This window comes from Vicugna pacos, chromosome 5 (assembly GCF_048564905.1).
Source record: "Vicugna pacos chromosome 5, VicPac4, whole genome shotgun sequence".
Lineage (NCBI taxonomy): Eukaryota > Metazoa > Chordata > Mammalia > Artiodactyla > Camelidae > Vicugna > Vicugna pacos.
This window is the reverse complement of record NC_132991.1, coordinates 80,450,038-80,468,411: the sequence shown is the minus strand read 5'-3', so window position 1 is coordinate 80,468,411 and position 18,374 is coordinate 80,450,038. Positions and strand designations below refer to the sequence as shown.

General features: G+C 58.0%; 2 protein-coding genes across 2 annotated transcripts in view; both read right to left on the bottom strand.

Annotated features, from left to right (window-relative positions):
- Positions 1–472: 472 nt before the first annotated feature.
- SPEGNB (SPEG neighbor) lies at positions 473–2,379 on the bottom strand. The gene is given in 5 exon segments (XM_072961720.1): positions 473–693; positions 893–1,040; positions 1,628–1,833; positions 1,835–1,933; positions 2,252–2,379. Coding segments are annotated over 5 exon segments (780 nt in total). The 3' UTR covers positions 473–494.
- Positions 2,380–4,800: 2,421 nt separating this feature from the next.
- Positions 4,801–18,374, bottom strand: part of SPEG (striated muscle enriched protein kinase) — a 48,227-nt gene continuing 34,653 nt past the window's right edge. Inside the window, exons 28-43 of the mRNA XM_072961717.1 lie at positions 17,842–17,868; positions 17,008–17,160; positions 16,769–16,811; positions 15,568–15,636; positions 13,337–15,308; positions 12,859–12,990; positions 10,131–10,247; positions 9,815–9,982; positions 9,580–9,702; positions 9,278–9,445; positions 8,532–9,147; positions 7,789–8,028; positions 7,481–7,704; positions 6,591–6,666; positions 6,212–6,361; positions 4,801–5,855 (exon numbers count right to left, since the gene is read on the bottom strand). Of these exons, the coding sequence (XP_072817818.1) occupies positions 5,663–5,855; positions 6,212–6,361; positions 6,591–6,666; positions 7,481–7,704; positions 7,789–8,028; positions 8,532–9,147; positions 9,278–9,445; positions 9,580–9,702; positions 9,815–9,982; positions 10,131–10,247; positions 12,859–12,990; positions 13,337–15,308; positions 15,568–15,636; positions 16,769–16,811; positions 17,008–17,160; positions 17,842–17,868 (4,471 nt within the window). The 3' untranslated portion in view covers positions 4,801–5,662. The remainder of the gene's footprint in view (positions 5,856–6,211; positions 6,362–6,590; positions 6,667–7,480; positions 7,705–7,788; positions 8,029–8,531; positions 9,148–9,277; positions 9,446–9,579; positions 9,703–9,814; positions 9,983–10,130; positions 10,248–12,858; positions 12,991–13,336; positions 15,309–15,567; positions 15,637–16,768; positions 16,812–17,007; positions 17,161–17,841; positions 17,869–18,374) is intronic.

Sequence of the window (18,374 nt, the reverse complement as noted above, 5' to 3'; positions counted from 1 at the left end):
GGGGGCGTGGCCAAGGGGTCGAGGGGGCGACTCTAAGTGAGAAGGGTAGGGCCTGAGAAGCAGAGGTTGGAATTTAAGATTAGGACCTTGAGCTGTATGGGAAAGGGCTCAGGGGTAGCAGCCAAAGTAGAGAACCAGGTCACAGGGAAGAGCGAAGCTTGAGACCTGAGGAGGTGTGGCCAGCCTTGAGGTGGGCGGGGCCAGAGTGCAAAGCCCCAGGAGAGGGTGGGGCTTAAAGTATACAAAAGAAGAGGAGTCAAAGGCTCTGCTATCCCGTTTGAGAAGTGAAGAAACTTCTGATCGTGAGAGAAATCCTATCTCAGATTTAACTATCTGTAAAATGAAGCATTGGATTAGGCATTCTCCAAACATTCTGACCCCAACAGTCTGTGACCTTGGCGTGTTGATCTGGAATAAGTGTGGGTGCGAGAGCATGGGGAAATGGCGTCTCAAAAGAATAGATGAGACGCGGAGTGTCAGAGAGAGCAGCTTTATTAAGCAAGATGAAGCAGGGTTGTCGGTCCCAACAACCCCAGAGCTTGAAGCCAGGGCGAAGTGTATGAGGGCCACTTTCTGGCCACATCCACGAGACCGAAGCTCGGTTCCATGCTCAGGCTGTTCTCCACATACACTTCGTACTTGCCGCTGTCTTCGGGCGTGGCCCGGCGGCTGGTCAGCGTCGTGGTGGTGCTGCTGATTACCGAAGAAAACTCTAGCGGGGAAGAGGGGGATGGCAGGACCTCGAATCAGTTTACGCGCGACCTGGGCAGGACTAATTAGCCAGCTCTGTTCTTCGCCTCCCATTTTCCCGCCCCCGTCCCACTCCTGCGTTTCTGGGCCCTGCGCCGCCCAAGCTCTGGCTCCAGGCGCTATCCTTGCAGCAGGTCCCCACCCTCCCCTGGCGTCCTCCTCGATGTCTTCGCCGTCCTTGGTCCAGCCCACGTCCGGCGCAGGCTCGCCCAAGATCTCTGCAGTCAGCGTAACCGTGGTGACTTTGCATGCCTTTGTGTCATTCGGTCCCTTCTGAATCTTCGCCGGGACTAGAGGAATGGAAAGGGAATGCGACCCATTGAGGCACCTAGAGATAAGATGAGCAGGAGCATCACTCCCCGGCTAATAGCCGGCTCTAAATACAAAATGGATTTAGGCTGGCTGTGTGACGTTGGACAAGTCTTTAGCCTCTTTGGGGCTTCAGCTCCTCAACTGTCAAACAGGACTAATCCTGCCCCTCAAGTTGAATGGAGGAGCAAAAGAGATACTACAGGGTGAAAGCCCAAGAATATTCACACATCTCGCGGTGATTTGGAAATCGCCCTGGGCAGGGAGCCAGAAGACTAAAACTCTAAACCTGGCTCTGCCTCTGACTCGCTGTGACCCTGGGGCCCTGGGGTCTAGTGACTGAAGCCCATAGCGGACTTCTTAACCTGGATGGAACAGGATCCTAGGGTAGGAAAGGGCCACGGGCGGCCTACGCTGCACCCTGGTCTGTGTCTCGAGCTGTGCTGGGTCTGGGCCACATCCGCGTCCGAACTGGGTGAGGCCCGACGGTAAACGCGGCTGGACCCGGCTACGCGCCTGCTGGGTGGTGCTGTTCTGCGCGGTGGCACTGCACTCCGGGCGCGCGTACCTTCCACGAGGATGCGCGCCAAGTCGGAGCACTGGCCAAAGTGGTTGGTTACGTTAATGCTGTACTGCCCCAGGTCTGCCAGCACGCCATCGCTCACCACCAGTGCGACTACGTTCGGGTCTCTGAAGACATAGCGATACTTGGGCCCGTCGCGCAGCTCCTTGCCATCCTTGCTCCAGTGGATGAACGGGTCCGGGAAAGCCGAAGCGGTAAGTCAGCTTGGCCGCGCTGCCCTCAATCAGCACCACATCCTTCAGCGGCTCCAGCAAACGCGGCGGCCTCTTCCCGCGCAGTGCCTTCCGGGACCTAGCCAGAGCTCCCATGACTCAGTTCTGACCCCTCGCAGTTCTATACATCCATACATGGTCCCCTGCCGATCCCCTCGGCCACTAGACCTTTAAACATGGGGGAGGGGCAGCCACTCCTAAATTGTTACCCTGATAAAAGTATCTACTCTGTGGGCCACCCTTTCACACCTCAGTAATTGCTCTTTCCTAAGTCCAGTGACCCTAGCGGTACATGACACTATGCTCGGCCCTCCTCCATCCCCTAAATGCAAGGATGAGCGTTCTGCAGCTCCAGTTCCCTTTCTCCGGAAGCGGGTTCTTCAGGCCTCCCCCTCACCTGTGGCCGCGGTAAGAGGCCTGATGCTAGTGGCCACGCTCTGGACCTGGGGGATCGTTGATATCCACGGGACATCCCGGAGGCAGGGCTGCAGCCGCTGGTTTTTTGGCAGGAGCTGCTTTGGACATCTGGGGAGCAGAAAACAAAGAAGGGGGTCTAGGCTAACACAGGACTCTGACCTTCAGCCTTTTCCCTGCAGGTTCAGAACATCCCCTGAAATGGGTGTGTCTAGACTCACCGTGAAGGGACTTGGGTCGACTAACTGGGTAGCAGGTGGCACGGAGCCCTTCCAGATGGCACAGCAGGATCATGGACAGGTATTTAGCTCCAGGCCCAGGTTTTATACATCACTCCCCTCCTTGCCTTGTTTGATGTGGTTGCCCCAAGCCCCTGGGGGCCCCTGCCCCCAACCCAAGCAGTCTCTTTATTTAGACTGAGGATGCCTGAGATGCTGGCTCAGCCACTGAGGCAAATCCCAGGGTGGGGGTAATCCAAGAAGCTCTGGGGTGTACCACGTGTCAGTGCCAGGACAGCTGGGCAGCTGAAAGTGGCCCCATCCCTTCCTAGAGCAAGCAGTATCCATCCTGCTGCCAGGAGGATCAGACAAGGCCTCAAGTCGACAAGAGATTCCTGCTGGGACAGTTTACACTGAGGTCAGTCCCTGGACACTGGGACAACATGCCCTTCCTGAGACACAGTTGGTTAAGGCGTGTGAGTGTTTGTGGAGGTGTCCTTGAATGAAGCCAGTGTAGCAATGGGCTTCACTGTCCATCCAGACTAATTATGAGAAGGCCATGTGGCAATCTGAAAGTGCCTTTATTCTCCCCCACCTCAGGAGTCAAAGGTTGTCATTTCCAGACTGTGCCTCCTGATGGTAAACTGAGAAAAACCTAGAGAGGACCTTAAAGATTTTTGAGAACAGCATCCCCTGCTGCCACCCCATTCCCACTCACTCCCCTTCATGTGACATGGTAGGGTCTGGCTGGGCCACACTGTCCCTGGAGATTGGCACTAACACTGACTCCAATACTCTAGATCTGCCCAAGCTCCCTCTCCAGGCATAAACTGGTGCATAGGGGCATCAGACCACCTGGGGTAAAGGGGTTAAGTTAACCCTTCTGGGACTCACCTGGAGTCCAGTCTGCCCAAGCTAGGGCACCAGGTAATACTTGCTTCCATTCACTGTAACTGCCCGCCAAGGTGCAGAGCGCTGTCACCTTTTGATCAGAGCAATTTTGACATGGCTCTGCTGACATAAATTACCTTTGCTCCTCCGGGTTTGGAACAAGCAGTTCACATGCCATTTCCAATGGAGATGAGAAGGAGGCTCAAGATCAGAGGTGGGACAGGAGAGGAATTTTACCATTTATCAAGATATGAGTTCAGGCACCTCATTTTTATATGAAAACATTTGCAGTGTGTAGGGGATTAGAGATTCTCACAGGCAAACTGTATATCTTCATCGCTAAAATGGCAGGTGGGAAAGATGTCTCTCTGGTCCCTTCCAACTGGCTTTAATATCCTGTTATTTTTTGATGATGGGGCTTGCCTCTTCTCTGGGGCCTTGAGAAGCCAGAGAGGCTGGGCTGGGCTGGGCTGGGCAAGAGGTTGTTTGGGCTACAACCAAGCAGCCCTCAACCTTGATCAGCAATACACCAGCACCAGCTCCCTCTGCTCATGGGGTAAAGCTTTATTCCTTTTACTTTGCCAGGAACAGTTTTCAAGGTGGAGACGGGCAGGGGGAACAGTCCTTCTGGACACAAGAACTGACTCCCTTTCCCCACACCTCCAGGCAGGGCAGCTCAGTTTTAGGACCCAGTGACCATTCTGTGGCACTGCAGGAGGGCAGGTAGAGTCAAGGTCCCTTAGCACCCACTGCCCCCTCCCCGCTCCCGGCTTGCTATGGGAATTAGAAGGTCCAGACTGAGTGTCCCTGGGACCTAGGAAAACACTTGTCTACAGCTTCATCACAGCAGACACGCGGACCAGAGCACTCACAACTGCCCTGTGTTGCTGGTGCCCTGGGTGTCCTGATTGGTGCTCTAACACAGAACGTGGACACATGGGCCAATCCTGGTTTTCTTTACAGCTCTTCACACCACCTGCTCTTGCCTACTATCATGATGAAACTCCCTCTGCTCCAGGGCTTAGGACCAGAGCTGGCCTGCCTCCCAAGCAGAATGAAGAAGGCTGAGCCAGGATTGGGGTGTGGGCTGGTCCATTCCAGACCCCAGCATCCTCCCAGTTGTGATGATGGAACATGTGAGAAGAGGTGGGGGCCACCAGAGTCTGGTTAGAGGGTGATGGTGGGGATTCAGTGGTCCTGCCAGGATTCCAGAAACTTCAGAGGGAGAAACAGACCAGTGTCTCTCTTCCCTCTAGGAATGAAGGAGAGGTGAGGGACCAGGAGGATCGGGGACAGGGGAGGAAGGTCCCAAGGGGCTAGCTGGTATACCTTGGCTCTCACTGGCTCAGATAAGGCTGGAATGACCCTATCCCAACACTCCCTGTACCCCCAGCCACCCCTCCCCATAGACTACACACATAGGTCCTGCTGCTTGCCGTTTTTATTTTCCTTGTGACAGACAGACAGACAGCTGCACAGACAGCTGGATGGCTGGGGGGATGGTCAGGACAACATGGGCATTAGGGATTGGATGGTAGGGAGACTTCATAAAAGTCAATAAATAAATAAATATGAATGGGAAGAAGGGTGAAGGCCACAGAGGAGCGGTGGGGACATCTTTGGGCCAGTAGAGTGCCCAGACCTGCATCCACTGGGATAGGAGGAGAGTGCCACGTGAGTGACCACTACCTCCAGCCTCTAGCCCTCCATCCTTCTCCTTCTGGGGATGCTGGCAGCTGGCCCACCCCACCCTGGCCTGTGTCCTCTCTCCTCTCCCTCCCCCACCTTGCTGCCCTCTCTCACACAATGGCTATGGCTCCTTGGCCTGTCTCCTTGCCCTGTCCCTGCTTCACTGACACTCCCAGCCCATGGCCTGTTGACACCCTGGGCTCCTCCCTTCTCCTCTCCAGCAACTCACACCTTCCTGGGTTGGTTCTCCCCCAGATTCATTGTCTCCCTCCCCCAGAACCTTCCTCGAGTCTCCCCCTCCCTATCTCTCAGCTTCTCCTCATCACTCTCCCATTTCCCCTTCTTGCCCCTCTTCCTGCTCCTGACCCCACCCAGCCTGGCCAGTGGGTCTCTCGCTCTGGCTCTGGCCCGGTGGCATTGGCCACAGCCCAGAGTCTCTGTCCCCGCAGGTCCATGAGGTAATAGCCCGGCCGGATGTTGCTGCTGGTGGTGTCCGAAGCCCCGGGCCCACCCGGCTCAGCATGGGCCCTGGAATGTCCCGCAGCATCAGCGGGAACCCCGAGTCAAAGCCCGAGGCCCGGCTGTGGTCCGAGCCGCTAGGGGTTGCCTGGGTAGGAGCGCAGCAGCACCTTGTGACGGGTGGCAGCCTCAGCCCGGCGGCGCCGCTGCTCGCCCAGGAACTCCTTGAGCCGGTTGGTGGTGAAGGTGAGCGTCTGGCGGCGCAGCTTCATCAGGTAGGCGTCCTGCAGCCACGGATGGGCCAGACAGTCCTGCAGGGAGGGCCGGCTCCTGCCAGGCCAAGCCGGGGACCGTAAGCCAGGACAGATGGGCCCCAGACCAGGGCGGGGCCCCACCTGGGCGGGGCCCCACCCTCCCAGAGATGGGGGCTCCAATCCTGGATTCATCCCTGGTAAGTGATCTTGGGCAACTCTGGGGCTCAGTTTCCCAATCTCTGGAATGAGGACAGTGATTCTGCCTATGTCCAGGAGTGTTATGGGCTTTAAATGGTAGTAGTACAACCACTTAGTAGTAGTGGTAATAGTAATAGTAATAGTATTAGCAACAGCAGCCACAGTGTATTATTAGGCATGGGCTAGGCAGGGGCAGGTCATGCTGGGAGGTTGGCAGGTGTGGGACCCACTCACCAGGGATGTACTGAGAGGACCTTTCGCAAGAAGAGGGTGGCGCTCTGGGACGTGTTGGGGTACAGCTGGAAGGCATCAAATCGACCCCCCACAATGCGAGCCTCTGTTTCCTGGGGGTCTGTCTCGTAGAACGGGGAGCGTCCACTGAGCCTGCGGTGGAGACAGTTCAACTGACATATGCAAATTGAGGGTTACAGGGCCAGGGGGACATTAGTGTGGGGGTTCTTAGGGACACAGAGCTCAGAGACAAGGCTACTCGCACCTGGGCACTCGTGTGTGTGTGTGTGTGTGTGTGTGCACCAGTGTGCACATGCATGTGTGGCTAGGGAGGTGGGTGGGGGAGAGGGTGCAGGTAGAAGGTGGTCCCAAGGGCACTCACATGATGTACGTCAGCACACCCACTCCCCATATGTCCGTAGCAGAGCCGATGGGGTCTCCCTTCACCATCTCAGGAGCTGACAGGAGACAAGAGGCCAAATTGAACCAGCTTCCTGGTGGCAAGGGAGCAGGGAGGGGCAGAAGAGGTCCCTAGGGGCTTGAGGACCAGGATGCCCAGGTCACCAGACCATGGGTAGGACCAGAATAGCAATCCCTGGATGCCAGTGGGCAGAGTGGCCCCTGGGGAGACATAGGGCACTGAATGGTGCGAGGGGAGTTGGGGGTCACCAGAACTGCAGAGGAGCTGAGAACCAGGGTCACTAGGTCCCTCAGATCAGCTCCAAAGTAGGGTTCCCAAACAGCGTGGCTAACACTTGAGATTAAGACCCTTTGAAATCAGCTTGGCTGGCTCTAATCCCAGGCCTGCCCCTTCTAGCTCCAGGACCCTGGGCAATGTACTAGACCTGCCTGGCTCTCCATCCCCTCATCTGTAAAGTGTGGCTTGCAGAGTAACTCTAAGGAATGGAGATAATAAACAGAAAGTATTTAGCAGGTAGCTAAATGGTAGATGGTTTCCCTGATTTATAGAAATTAATAATTGACTCTCCTGTTTTTCCAGCTTTATCAAATACCTGGCTCTACCATTTATAACTGTCTGATGTTAGACAAATACTTAACCTCAATGCACCTCTGTTCCCTTATCTGTAAAATGGGGGTGATATGCCAGTTTCAAGGGTTACTGTAAAGAGAAATTTTTTTTAAATCCATGGAAAGGACTTAATTCAGTGCTTGCATATAAATGGCACGTGTGTGAGCGAAGTGGGGTAAGCCCTGGTTGCTGCCCCTTTGGCAGTGACCCAACCCCAACCCTGGCTGGCACGGTGCCCTCACCCATGAACTCCAGTGTGCCCGTGCGGTGGCCAAGGGGCCGCAGGGCCTGGGGGTTGTAGGGCTGGGCGCTGCCAAAGTCCACGATCTTGAGGGCGTTGTCAGGGGCCAGCAGCAGGTTGTCTGGCTTGATGTCCAGGTGCAGCACATGGCGGCCATGGAGGTAGTCCAGGCCTTGTAGCAGCTGCACCACGTAGGTGGCCACGTCATCCTCTGAATACCGGAACCTGGAGAGGTGGGGGAGGGAACAGGTGATATCTGAGCTCAGCTCTCCCCACCCTCCCTCCCTGCTCCCCTAGAAGGCCCAGTACCTGTCACTGAGCCCACAGAGGAGTTCCCGGTTGCCGCAACTCTCAGCGATGAGCACGAGGTAGCGTGGGGTGATGTAGGCCTCGTGCAGCGACATGAGCCGCTCGTGGTGCAGCGTCCGCAGCACCTCATACTCCTGCAGGACCCGCCGCTTGCCCTCGGCCGCATAGGGGACGATCTTGGCCACGAACGTTCGCCCAGTGGCATTCTCCCGGCAGGCGCGCACTACTCCAAAGCGGCCCCTGGGTGTTGGGTGGAGATAGCACAGGCTCAGAGGAGAGAGGGAGACACCTCCATGGTGAGGGCTAAGCAAGGGGGAGCAGGTATCCCCTGGGGGCAAGAATGCAGTGTGGGGTCTGGAGTTCAATCCTAGGAACCTGGGTTTGAGTCCCAGCTCTGCCACTTACTGACTTAGTCCCTGAGGCAAATCCCATAACCTCTCCTCTCTAACCTCAGTTTTCCCATCTGTGAAATGGAATAATGCAGTGTCTCCCTCTCAGTTGTGAAAATTAAATGAGATCAAATAGCTAAGAGCTTAGCATGGTGCCTGGCACAAAGAAAATCTGAACTTAATGGTGCTAAGGACCCAGATCTCCGTGCTTCCTGCCTTTGCCCCACCCCTTCTCCCACTCCCCGACACCAGGCCCAGGCAGGCTGGTCTTCCCTCTGAATCCCTGTGTCGCCAAAGTTCCACCCACTCCCCACTTCTGTCCTCCTTCCCTTTCCCAGCCCTGGCCCCACTTGCCTGGCCTTCTCCTCCAGGAAGGTGTAGGGTTTCTGAGGGAGGCCCTGTCGCAGAGTGGTACCCTCTGGCCTGGAAGAGCTAGGAGGACCACCTCCAGGAGAGCTGACCACCTCCTTGGCTGGACTGAGGCTCTGCACAGTCACCTTGGTGGGCTCAGGAGGGGGCTCAGGGGCTGGGGGCTCGGGGGCTGGTGGTGCAGACACAAAGGAGGTCACCACATACAAGGGAGTTGAGGAAGATGTTGCTTTTACCCCTTGAGGGGTGGAGGCTGGGGTCGGGGTCCCAGTGTCAGGGACGGAAGACTTGGGCTCACTTGGAGAGACCTGGGCACTGGGTGGGGTAGGCTCTACTTGCTGGGCAGCCTGCAGACCCCTGTGCTTTCGTGGGGGGGTTTGGGGTGGTGGACCCATAGCCTTGAGTGAGGACAAGGCTTGGTTGGGGGGTGATGGGGAAGATGAGGGGCCAAGAGGGACTGATTGGGGGCCTGGGGGAGCAGGAGCTGGGGAGGGGCTCGGTGAAGGGGCCAGTGAGGTAGGAGAGTCAGGAGGCGGGGCCCTGGCTGGCCCTGAGGTAACAGGGGCATCTCGGTGAGCAGCAGATGGCAGAGCTGAGGAATCTGAGCGGAGATAGAGAAAATCATCACCATGGTGCTCTGGGGGCAAAACTAGGTGCTCTGAGGAGGGGGTGTGCCCTGGGCTCAGTGTTCTCTGCCCTCTTTGTCCACCACCCTACCCTGTCCCACTGACCTGGCATGCCCCTGACGAGGACCTTCTCAGAAGGGTTGCTGAAAGGCCCTTGCCCAGCACGGTTGGCACAGGCCACACGGAACCTCACAGTCATGCCGACTGGTAGGTGGGTCACATTGTAGTAACAGTCAGGGATGCCCGAGCTCACGGGGTGCCAGGAAGACTCCCCTGTAGGCAGCATGGAGGAGGAGCTGAGGCCACAAGAGGGGTGGCCCAAGCTCCCAGTGCTGTCTGTGAGGTCTCCCCGGCTTCTCCACCCTCCACCTGCCTCTGCTCCCCCCACCAGCCTGCTGGCCCCTCACCATCCACCCGCCGCTCCAGCGTGTACGTGCATGGTGCCCTACTGTCTCCTGGCTTCCAGAGCACCAGTGCCGTGTCTTGGTAGGTCTGGGGCACCTCGGGAGGAGCTAGCTTTCCTGGGACACCTGGCAAGAGATGCAAAGCCCTAGTGAAACCCTGGGCCCCAGCTCAGGGCCCATCAAGCCCTGCCCCACTGTTCCCCATCACTGCCCGCCTTGGTCCCTGCCCCAGGCTCACGGGCCACAGAGATGGTACAGGAGCTGGTGATGCTGCCTAGGACATTGGTGGCTGAGCACTCATAGAGCCCAGCATGCCGCTTGCTGGCCCGGGGGATGCTCAGCAGCTGCCGGCCGTCTTTGCAGGACACGATGATCACTGAGGGCTCTGACCGCAGGGACTGCTTGTCTAGGAGCAAAGGAGGAACAGGAGGGGCTGCTGAGTGAGGGAGAACACACGTCCTCCAGGCCCCCTTGGTTGCTACTTCCCACTGAACATCCCCGGGCCTTGGGGCCAAACTTGTCTACCCATCTCTCTTGGGGAGAAATGGCCTTACCTTTCATCCACGAGATGTGGGGTGCAGGGCAGGCCGCTGGCAGGCAGAGCAGGGTGGCTGCCTCTCCCTCCAGCAGCACCTGGTCCTTGAGTTTGATGTGAAAGACCGGGGGAAAGTCTGGAGGGAGAGCAAAGACAGCCATAGGTCTGCGGGATCCTGGCTCACTCCCCACTGAGGGAGGGGAGGATGTGTATGCGCGTGAGGGGCGAGCTGGTGCTGCCTGCAGGGGGCCGAGTGAAAGGCCATCTCTTCCCAGATGTGGGGATTTTGAGAATTTTCTTTGGGGTGAGCACTTTCGCCAGGCACTCACTGTGTGCAGAACTATCTTTTTCTTTCACTGATTATTGAAGATGCTTGGTGGCTACCTTGTATGTTTATAAATCACTTCGAGCAGGGCTTGGCACTAAGTAAGTGCTCTATAAGCATTTGTTAAATAAAATAAAAACAAATATTGAAAAACTACAATGGTTAAGCTCCTGCAATCCCCATTCCTTCTGGGGCACCATGGGGCAAGTGACAGGAGTGGGCGACCTGAGCTGAGACGCTCGGGAATGAACATATGTTCAATCACAAGTGCAATCTCAAAAGATCTGAAGTCGAGGCAAACCTGGGGCAGACCCCCAACGTGTGTCAGCCTCTCCCACCCCTCTTCCCCACTGGGGGCCAGGGAGCTGGTCTCAGACCCTCTACATACTCCTTCACGTCAGCTAAGTAGTGAGAGTTTTTGAAGGGACAAGAGACAATATCTGCATGACCTTGGACCACGTCTGTAAACTGAGGAAAATAACACCAAGCTCATAGGGCTGTGGTGAGAATTCAAAGAGGCCCACAAAGCACTTAGCAGGTGCCTAACATATAATAAGCGCTCAAAGATGTTAGCTTGTATTGTGATGATTATCTCGTTAGTATGCCCAGTAGAGAAGCTGGGCACAAACCCCCAGAGAAAGAGGCGGTTTCAGCAAAGCTGGTTTCACAGCTGTCCGGTGAATGAGCCTACAGCAGGGCTGTGGATGGCCAACGTCTTTGTTCCAGGTCTTTGCTGGCCTGTGGCTCCTAAATGCCATGAAGATTTGCATTCCTGTCCCCTGAGAGTGTCTCTAGAAAAATCCCAGTCTGGTCCAGGGATAGTGGTGGTGGTGGTGGTGATGGTAGATTTTTTTTTCACATGGGCAGAAAGAGCTGAGAGGCAGATACCTCTGAAGAACCAGGAGGGAGTGGGGTGGGAATGAGCTGGGCAGGATGATCAGGACAGCAGTGTGTCCCCTTTCCCACTTTACCCCAGTGTTCCCCAGGGAGGGGTCCCAAACTGAGGCTCCAGCAACATAAAGTGAATATAGTTTCGTCAATGGCTGCCTTCAGACCAAGTGAGGGTACTGGGTAGGGGGAGAGAGAGGGAGCCGAGGAGGAGAGGTGAAAGGTGACCCTGGCCCAGCTCTGCCAGTCCCACCCCCACCCTCAGGGGGCCCTAGCTGGTAAAATGGACCTGGGACAGCCTTCTTCCTGCAAGGAGGGGGCGATAGGATGAAGTAAAGGGACACTGCCTCGGCAAGAAATCAGCTGCACAAGCAAAATGGAGCTGGAGGGGAGGCCCCAGGTGGGAAGGGATCAGCTGTCCCCAGGCCTCAGGGCTGGCTTTGCTCTCTCTCTTCCCACTCCTTCTCTACCCCTGCCCCCACCAGCTGGCCTCCCTCCCTTCTCTTCTCTCACTACACCCTCCACCACCAACTTCCTCAGGTGAGATGCCCCAGCTTCCCCTTCCCTGGTCAAGATGGGACACAGTCATCTCAAGCCCGGCTGAGGCATGTCTGGGGCAGTTCTGAGGAGTTTTATCAGGAAACTGGAGGAGAAGATTGGTAACCAATAAAGATTCTGCATGCAGGCCAGTTTGGTGGGCCTGCTTCTTTCTGCAGGCTTATCTGGAAACCGTGGCCTCCTGAAGCCTTTGCTTGTCATCCTTGAGTAACACCCCCCTTTCAGGTGGGGGACTGGGGTGACCAGGTAGAGAATACCTCCCTCCCTGCAGCCCCAGCACATGTGGGCAGAGAAACAGACCAGGGTATATCCCAAGTGCTCCTCCCCCCAGCAAAGAGTCCTGAAGGCTGCTTATCTGTGCAAAGTGCCTTCTGTAGGGGCAGAGGGGACAGGAAGGGGCACTTGTGTGTTCAGGGCGACAGAGAAATGGAGGATTGGAAGCACAATCCAGATTGTGGGCCTCTAGGTGGGAGAGAAAGGGTATCTTTGGGAGCACGTTCATGCATACACACATCTGCAGGGGGCCTCGTCCTGACCTCCTTCAGAACTACACCCAGTGACAGAGACCTAGGGAGGAGACTAGCCAAAGAAAGGCATTAGCACAGTGTCCTGAAGCCACTGCTGGGATCTGGCTGCAGAGGGTCTTACAGCCCAACACTCTGGCTGCTCCTCTAACTACCAGCTCTGTGACTTGGGCAAGCATGGCTAAGCCTCTGTCCCCTCACCTGTAAAACAGGGAGATGGTAAGAATCATTCCTAAACAATGTGGGAAGATTGAGGCAATGCTTGTGAAGTGCTTAATAGGACACTTGGCATTGCTAATTAATGGCAGCTGCTATTATTATTGTTATTGTTTCCCTGACTCCAAACCCCTTCCACTACTGCCAAGGCTCCCCAAGGTGGGCCATCTCCCCAACCAGCAATGACCATCCCCTGGGGCGGGAAGGGGCTTACTCACCCAGCAGGCCTCTATTACCTGACTCACTGCGCACATACTGGTGACCCAAATCCTCCTGGATGCTGGCAGAGAGGTTTGGCTGGGACAAACCCTTGTCCTTCCGAAGCCTAGAGAGGCCCCAACGCAGTCGGCTTCGTCTTTCCCCGGGAGCTGGGAAGACCCAGGCCCATGAGCACCTGCCAGCCAGTACCAGAAAGCTCCCGCCTCCCGGCAGCTCCACACTCCCCCCACCCCGCGCCCAGAGAACTAGAGAACTTGTAGCCCCCACCCTGGTCTGCTCCACCAGCCTCTGCCCTTCAGCCTCCCGCTGCTCCAGCCCTGCCAGTTCCATCCTCAGGGCCTCCAGAAAGCCTTCCGCCTCTTCGCGGTCGGTGTCCCCGGCCCTCTCCTCGTCCTAGGGCGTCTCTCCAGCCTACCTATCATCCCAGTCCCACACGCCATCCCCACCCGAGTTGTTCGCACATTCAGACTCCACTCTGTCCCGGCCCCTTCTCACCTGAGGAGCCCGATGTACCGCTGGCCTCGGAGCCCAGGGACTCCGCGGAAGGTGCGGTGGCGCCGGCCTGGGCGGCCAGCTGGTTGTGCGCGAGGCCAAGGCGCCTCAGACTCTCGCCCTCGGACGTGGCCCTGCGCAGCCGTCCGAATAGCGGCGTGCTGCGGCCCGACGCGCCCCCCGAGTCCTCGCTGCTGCCGCTGCGCTGCAACCGGCTCGACAGTCGCTCCAGCGTGGAGCTGAGCCTCCTGCGCACCGCCAGCACCGGGGAGCCGCGCGCCGAGCTGCCGCCCTCCGAGCTCTCCCCGTCTGCGCCGCGGGCCTCCCAGGCCGGGTGGCGCTGGGCGGGCGGGGTCCGCCGCAGACGCTGGGACAGCGACAGCGAGAGGCGGCGGACGAGGCCCGGCTCCCCGACCGCCCTGAGGTCCTGCACAGAGCGGGAGCGCTCGGGCCGTCGCACCAGCTCCAGCGGCGTTCCCGCGGGGCTCGGCCGGTACATGCCGTCCTCCTCCTCCGCCCCGCGGAAGGGGCCGCGCTCCTCGGAGCGCGAGCGGCTCAGCAGCCGCAGCCCCCGAGACAGGGGCGACTCACGGCTGCGCTTGAACTTGGCCTCGAACACGGCTTCCGACTCCAGGTTCTCGATGCTGCTGCTGAGACTGCTCCCTGGCCTGCGGGGCACCGTGGGGACACGGGCTTTCTCGGCTGGCACTGCGGGAGCCCCAGCTGAAGGCACACGCTTCTTGGAGGCTCCCGGAGGTGGGGAGGCCACCCTGGCGAACACAGCCGGGTGGGGCTTAGGCTCCGATGGAGGTGCGACAGGGCCCTGCGGGGGCCCTTGCGCGTGGCCCGACAGCTGGAGCGACTGCATGATCTGGGCATAAGGTGTGAGGGGGGGCACTGGGGTTTGTAGAGCTATGGGGGGCTGTGTAGGTTTGGGGGCTGGGACTGGTGCTGACATGGATTCTGGGGCCTTCTCTCGGGCAGGCTGGGGTGCTGAGGGCTGGGCATCACTGGGTGTGGTGGCAGGAGGCTCTGAAGACTTGGGGGCACTGGGTTTGGGGGCGCTGGGCCGCACAGGGCTAGGTGGCTGGGCCTCACTGAGGGCAGACAAGGAGGGAGACTCCTGCAGCCTGCGGGCCCCAAGCCTGGCCACGGGGATCTCAAGGGGCGCCCCAGCTCGGCGATGCCGGCCCCGGGGCTCCGCCTCACCCTGCGAGAAGCTGCTGCTCTTCTGCAGGCCTCGTGTCTCAGGTGGATGCTGGTGGCGGGGTGCCGCCTCGCTAGAGGCTGCCCGCGCCAGCCGGGGATCCCGGGCACGGCCCCCAAGGCTCTCCAGCAGGGGGCCTCTGAGGCCGCTAACCTTACCATCCTCAGGGCCGCCCCGCAGCAACCGCTGGCGCAAGGCCTGCAGCCTCTGGGCATACTCGCCCTCGCTCAGGCCTCCTCGGGTCAGGCGGGTGGCCCCCGGGCTGGGGCTTCGGCGCTGCGGCAGCTCAACAGACGCTGCCTTGTGCAGGCCCCGGCCCGGCTCCCTCAACCCGGCCCGGGGCAGGGCGCTCTCAGCTGAGCTGCCCCTCCGGAGCTCTCCCCGCCGGGGGCTGGGCCCAGACGGGGGCTCCTGGCCTGAGGAGGGGAGGGCCTGAGGGCTGGGGGTCTCCTGATCCTGAGACGGGGCCTTTCCTTGCTCCTGCCAGTCCATGGGGGTGGCAGCTCCAGCCTCTGGGGTCCCCAGGGCCTCATCCTCAGTGGGAATGTCAGTGAGGGACACCCGGGAACCCGAGAACTCAGGCTGCAGTGGCCGGGGCACTGAGGGCAGCTCCTCCAGCTCTTCCTCTTCAGAATCGGAGGAGGATGACAGCCCTCCACTGGGGGGTGGTCTTCTGGGCACAGCCACCCACACCCGCTCTGGGGGTGCCCGCAGCAGTTCAGGAATGGGGCGCAGCACCAGGTGGCACTTGTAGCTGATCTGGGAGCGCTGGAGACAGGGTACTAGAGTCAGACCTGAGGGACCCCTGGAGCCGAACTGACCCACTCAGGCCCACCTCAGCCCCAGGGGAGATAGCCCGAGGCAGGCAGAGTCAGGGGACAGGAGGGACGTGGGAGTTGAGAGAGTAAAACGTGCATGAAGATGGATGAGCAGGAGTGAGGGCACCTGATAGAAAAAGCAGTGTTAGAGAGAGAAGGCTGCAGGGGGAGAAGATGAAGGCACAGAGGCAGGGCCCTGCCAAACTCACCTGCCACCTCCGCCGGGAGAGGAATAGCTTTAGGTGATCCGTGCTCACCTCTGCGCCCTTTGCCTGTGTCTGCAAACCAGGAAAGAGTGCCTGAGGGAAAGTCCTCTGTCCACCCTAACCCTCCAAGTTTGGCAATGGAGAGACAATGCCCACGGGAGGGGACAGTAGACCAAGCAGCATTGAGTCTGGGTTCCTGGGGCTCCCTTTCCCCTCGGATCTGTCATAGCAACTCCCACGATCAAGGTACCCATGTATGGACAAATGCCCTGAACCTAAGTGGAGAAATAGGAAACCAGTGGCTCCAGGGGTGGGCTCTAGAGCTTATACCAGAGCTCAAGGCCCTGTCCTGGTCTACTGGCTGCCCTGGGAGACCCCTGGCTTGAACCCTGCTCCCCAAGTCACCATTTGTCTCCATCTAGAGCCAGCATCCCAGACATATGGAGTCTGGTGGGCCAGCCTTTGGAGGTGCTGCTCAGCGCCCACCCAGGTTACTCTTTTCAGAACTTATTTCTGAGCTGAGAGATCAGGCTCCTCCTCCAGGGACAGATACCAGAATGACCTCAGCCTTCTGTTGACCCAGCACCATGCTCATTGGATGATTTATTCAGTTACTCTTTCTGGCTCATTTGCTGAACCCCTCCCTCTGCCTGGCACTGTGCCCTGTGGTGCTGGGGTTTGAAGATGAATAAGTGAGAGCTCTGCCCACACAGAGCTCAAAACCAAGAGGACAAGCCAGCCAGGCCACCCACCAACCACAGTATGTGGGACCAGGGCAGGATGGAGGAAGGCCACAGGAGTGCGGAGGACTGGGGCTGGTCTCAAGAGACAGGGAGAACCCTGATGAGGATCCCTAGGATGGGGAGGTCCAGACCTGTGCCTTGGAGTCCATGATAACCCAAGCTGAACCTCAGTTTCCTTATCAGCAAAATGGAAGTAATAATACCTTCCTTTACAGAGCCATTGTGAGACTAACAGATCATATGTAAATAAAATGCATTATCATGGTTACTGTACACAGTAGGGACTCAATAATTGGAGCTGTTGATAAAGTTCTCTCTCCTTCCACCTCTTCTACCACCACATTGTGAGACAAGACTCACTTTAATCTTTTTTTTAATGGAGGTACTGGGGATTGAACCCAGACCTTGTGCATGTTAAGCAGGTGCTCTACCACTGAGCTATTACCCTCCGCAAGACTCACTTTAAACCACGGATGTTCTAGGGTCTCCTCTGCGGTAGGTCTCCTGTAAAGGAATGAGGATTAAGAAGGGATTTTTCATTCATTCATTCATTCATTCATTCATTCAATAAATGTTTGGGAAAACAGGGCCTCTAAGGAGTTGGGCGGTTAACTCCCTATGGACAGAGGCTTGGGCAGGATTTGAGGGGTGGCATGAGGGGACCCTGCAAGGGGGAGGCTCCTTGGGGCCTCGTACTCACAGGCGGTCCTGTACCAGCACTTTGATGAGGAAGCCTCGGGCCTCCCTGCTCAGGCTCAGGAATGTGGTCTCCTCGAAGGCCACGTTGTAGTTTCGGATGTTCATCAGCGTCGTCCGATCGTTTTCCCCAACAAATGGGGAGATTCCCGTCAGACTGTAGGGGTGGAGAGGGCTGGGTGAGAGGGGGCAGGGTCCTGGGGCTGGGGCAGAGACAAAGGTGGATGCCAGGGGAGCATAGGGCCAGGGACAGATGGAGGCACCAGAGCTGTGGGGCAGGCAGAGGCGGGGTGAACCTGGGCAGAATCTTGCAGATTCTTGCCTGCCCTGCCCCTATCCAAACCCAGGAATGGGCGGGGAGGCAGTAATGCCTTGAATCCTGGGCAACCAGGTCCTTCTCCTAAGCCCATACTCTAGAGGACCTGTTCCATCCCTCCTCCAGCCATGCCCTTTCCCTGAGGTGAGGAGTCTGTGCCAATGGGATATGCCCCAGGAGCCAGGGCCTCCCCCTCCTAGTCTGTGTTCTGGACTAGTTCCCTGCCTAAATGGCACTGAGCCTGCACTGGCCTCTCCCTGTCCTGCCTCCCAAGCACGCTGCCAGTGTGCCCGCTCTTATGGAGGGGCGTGGTGGTGGACAGAGCTTGGACACACAGTCTGGATGTCCACATTCATGCACATGAGGCCCCTTCCAGTGCAGGAAGGAGCCACAGTATGGAGGAGAAAGGGGTGGGCTGCAGGCCCCCAGCTGCTCTCTTGCCCCAGGTTCTGCAAATGTTAGCAGTGGACCTGCTTGGAGACTGTTAGAAGACAGGGGTCCTGAGTGCAGAGGGGTCCTTACCAGAGGAAGGCAACAACACCCACGGGCCTGGTAGAAAAGAAAGGAGAGTAGATGGGTAAGAGGACAGCCCACCTCCCACCGGAAGTGAGCAGTTCTCTTGCTACTGCTGATCTACTAAGGAAGCATCCTCCTTGTGAACACTGCCATGCACAAATGGGCACAGGGATGCCTCCTTTGGGGAGGATCCTGAACCCAGAGGTCCCAACATGCCTGGAGGACTCAAGGGTCATGGCAGGGCCAGCCTAGGGAGCCCAGAGGAGTCTAGGGACCAAAAGGCCATGTCTGCCTCACTGGGGGAGGCAAGGTGGCTTCAGGCAGGGAGGCCTAGCACCTGGGGGTGGGGGGGAAGAGGAGCCAAGGACTATCAGGGCTGAGGCCTTGAGTGATCGGGTCAGCCCTGACAGATGAGGGGCAGGTAGTAACAAGGGCAGGAGGCCCCCGTGAGCAATGCCACCAGCCAACTGTCTGAGAAGGAATCAGAGTAAAGCTGTTCTCTGCCACCAAACGAGTCCTCAGCATGGCACTGAGGGAAG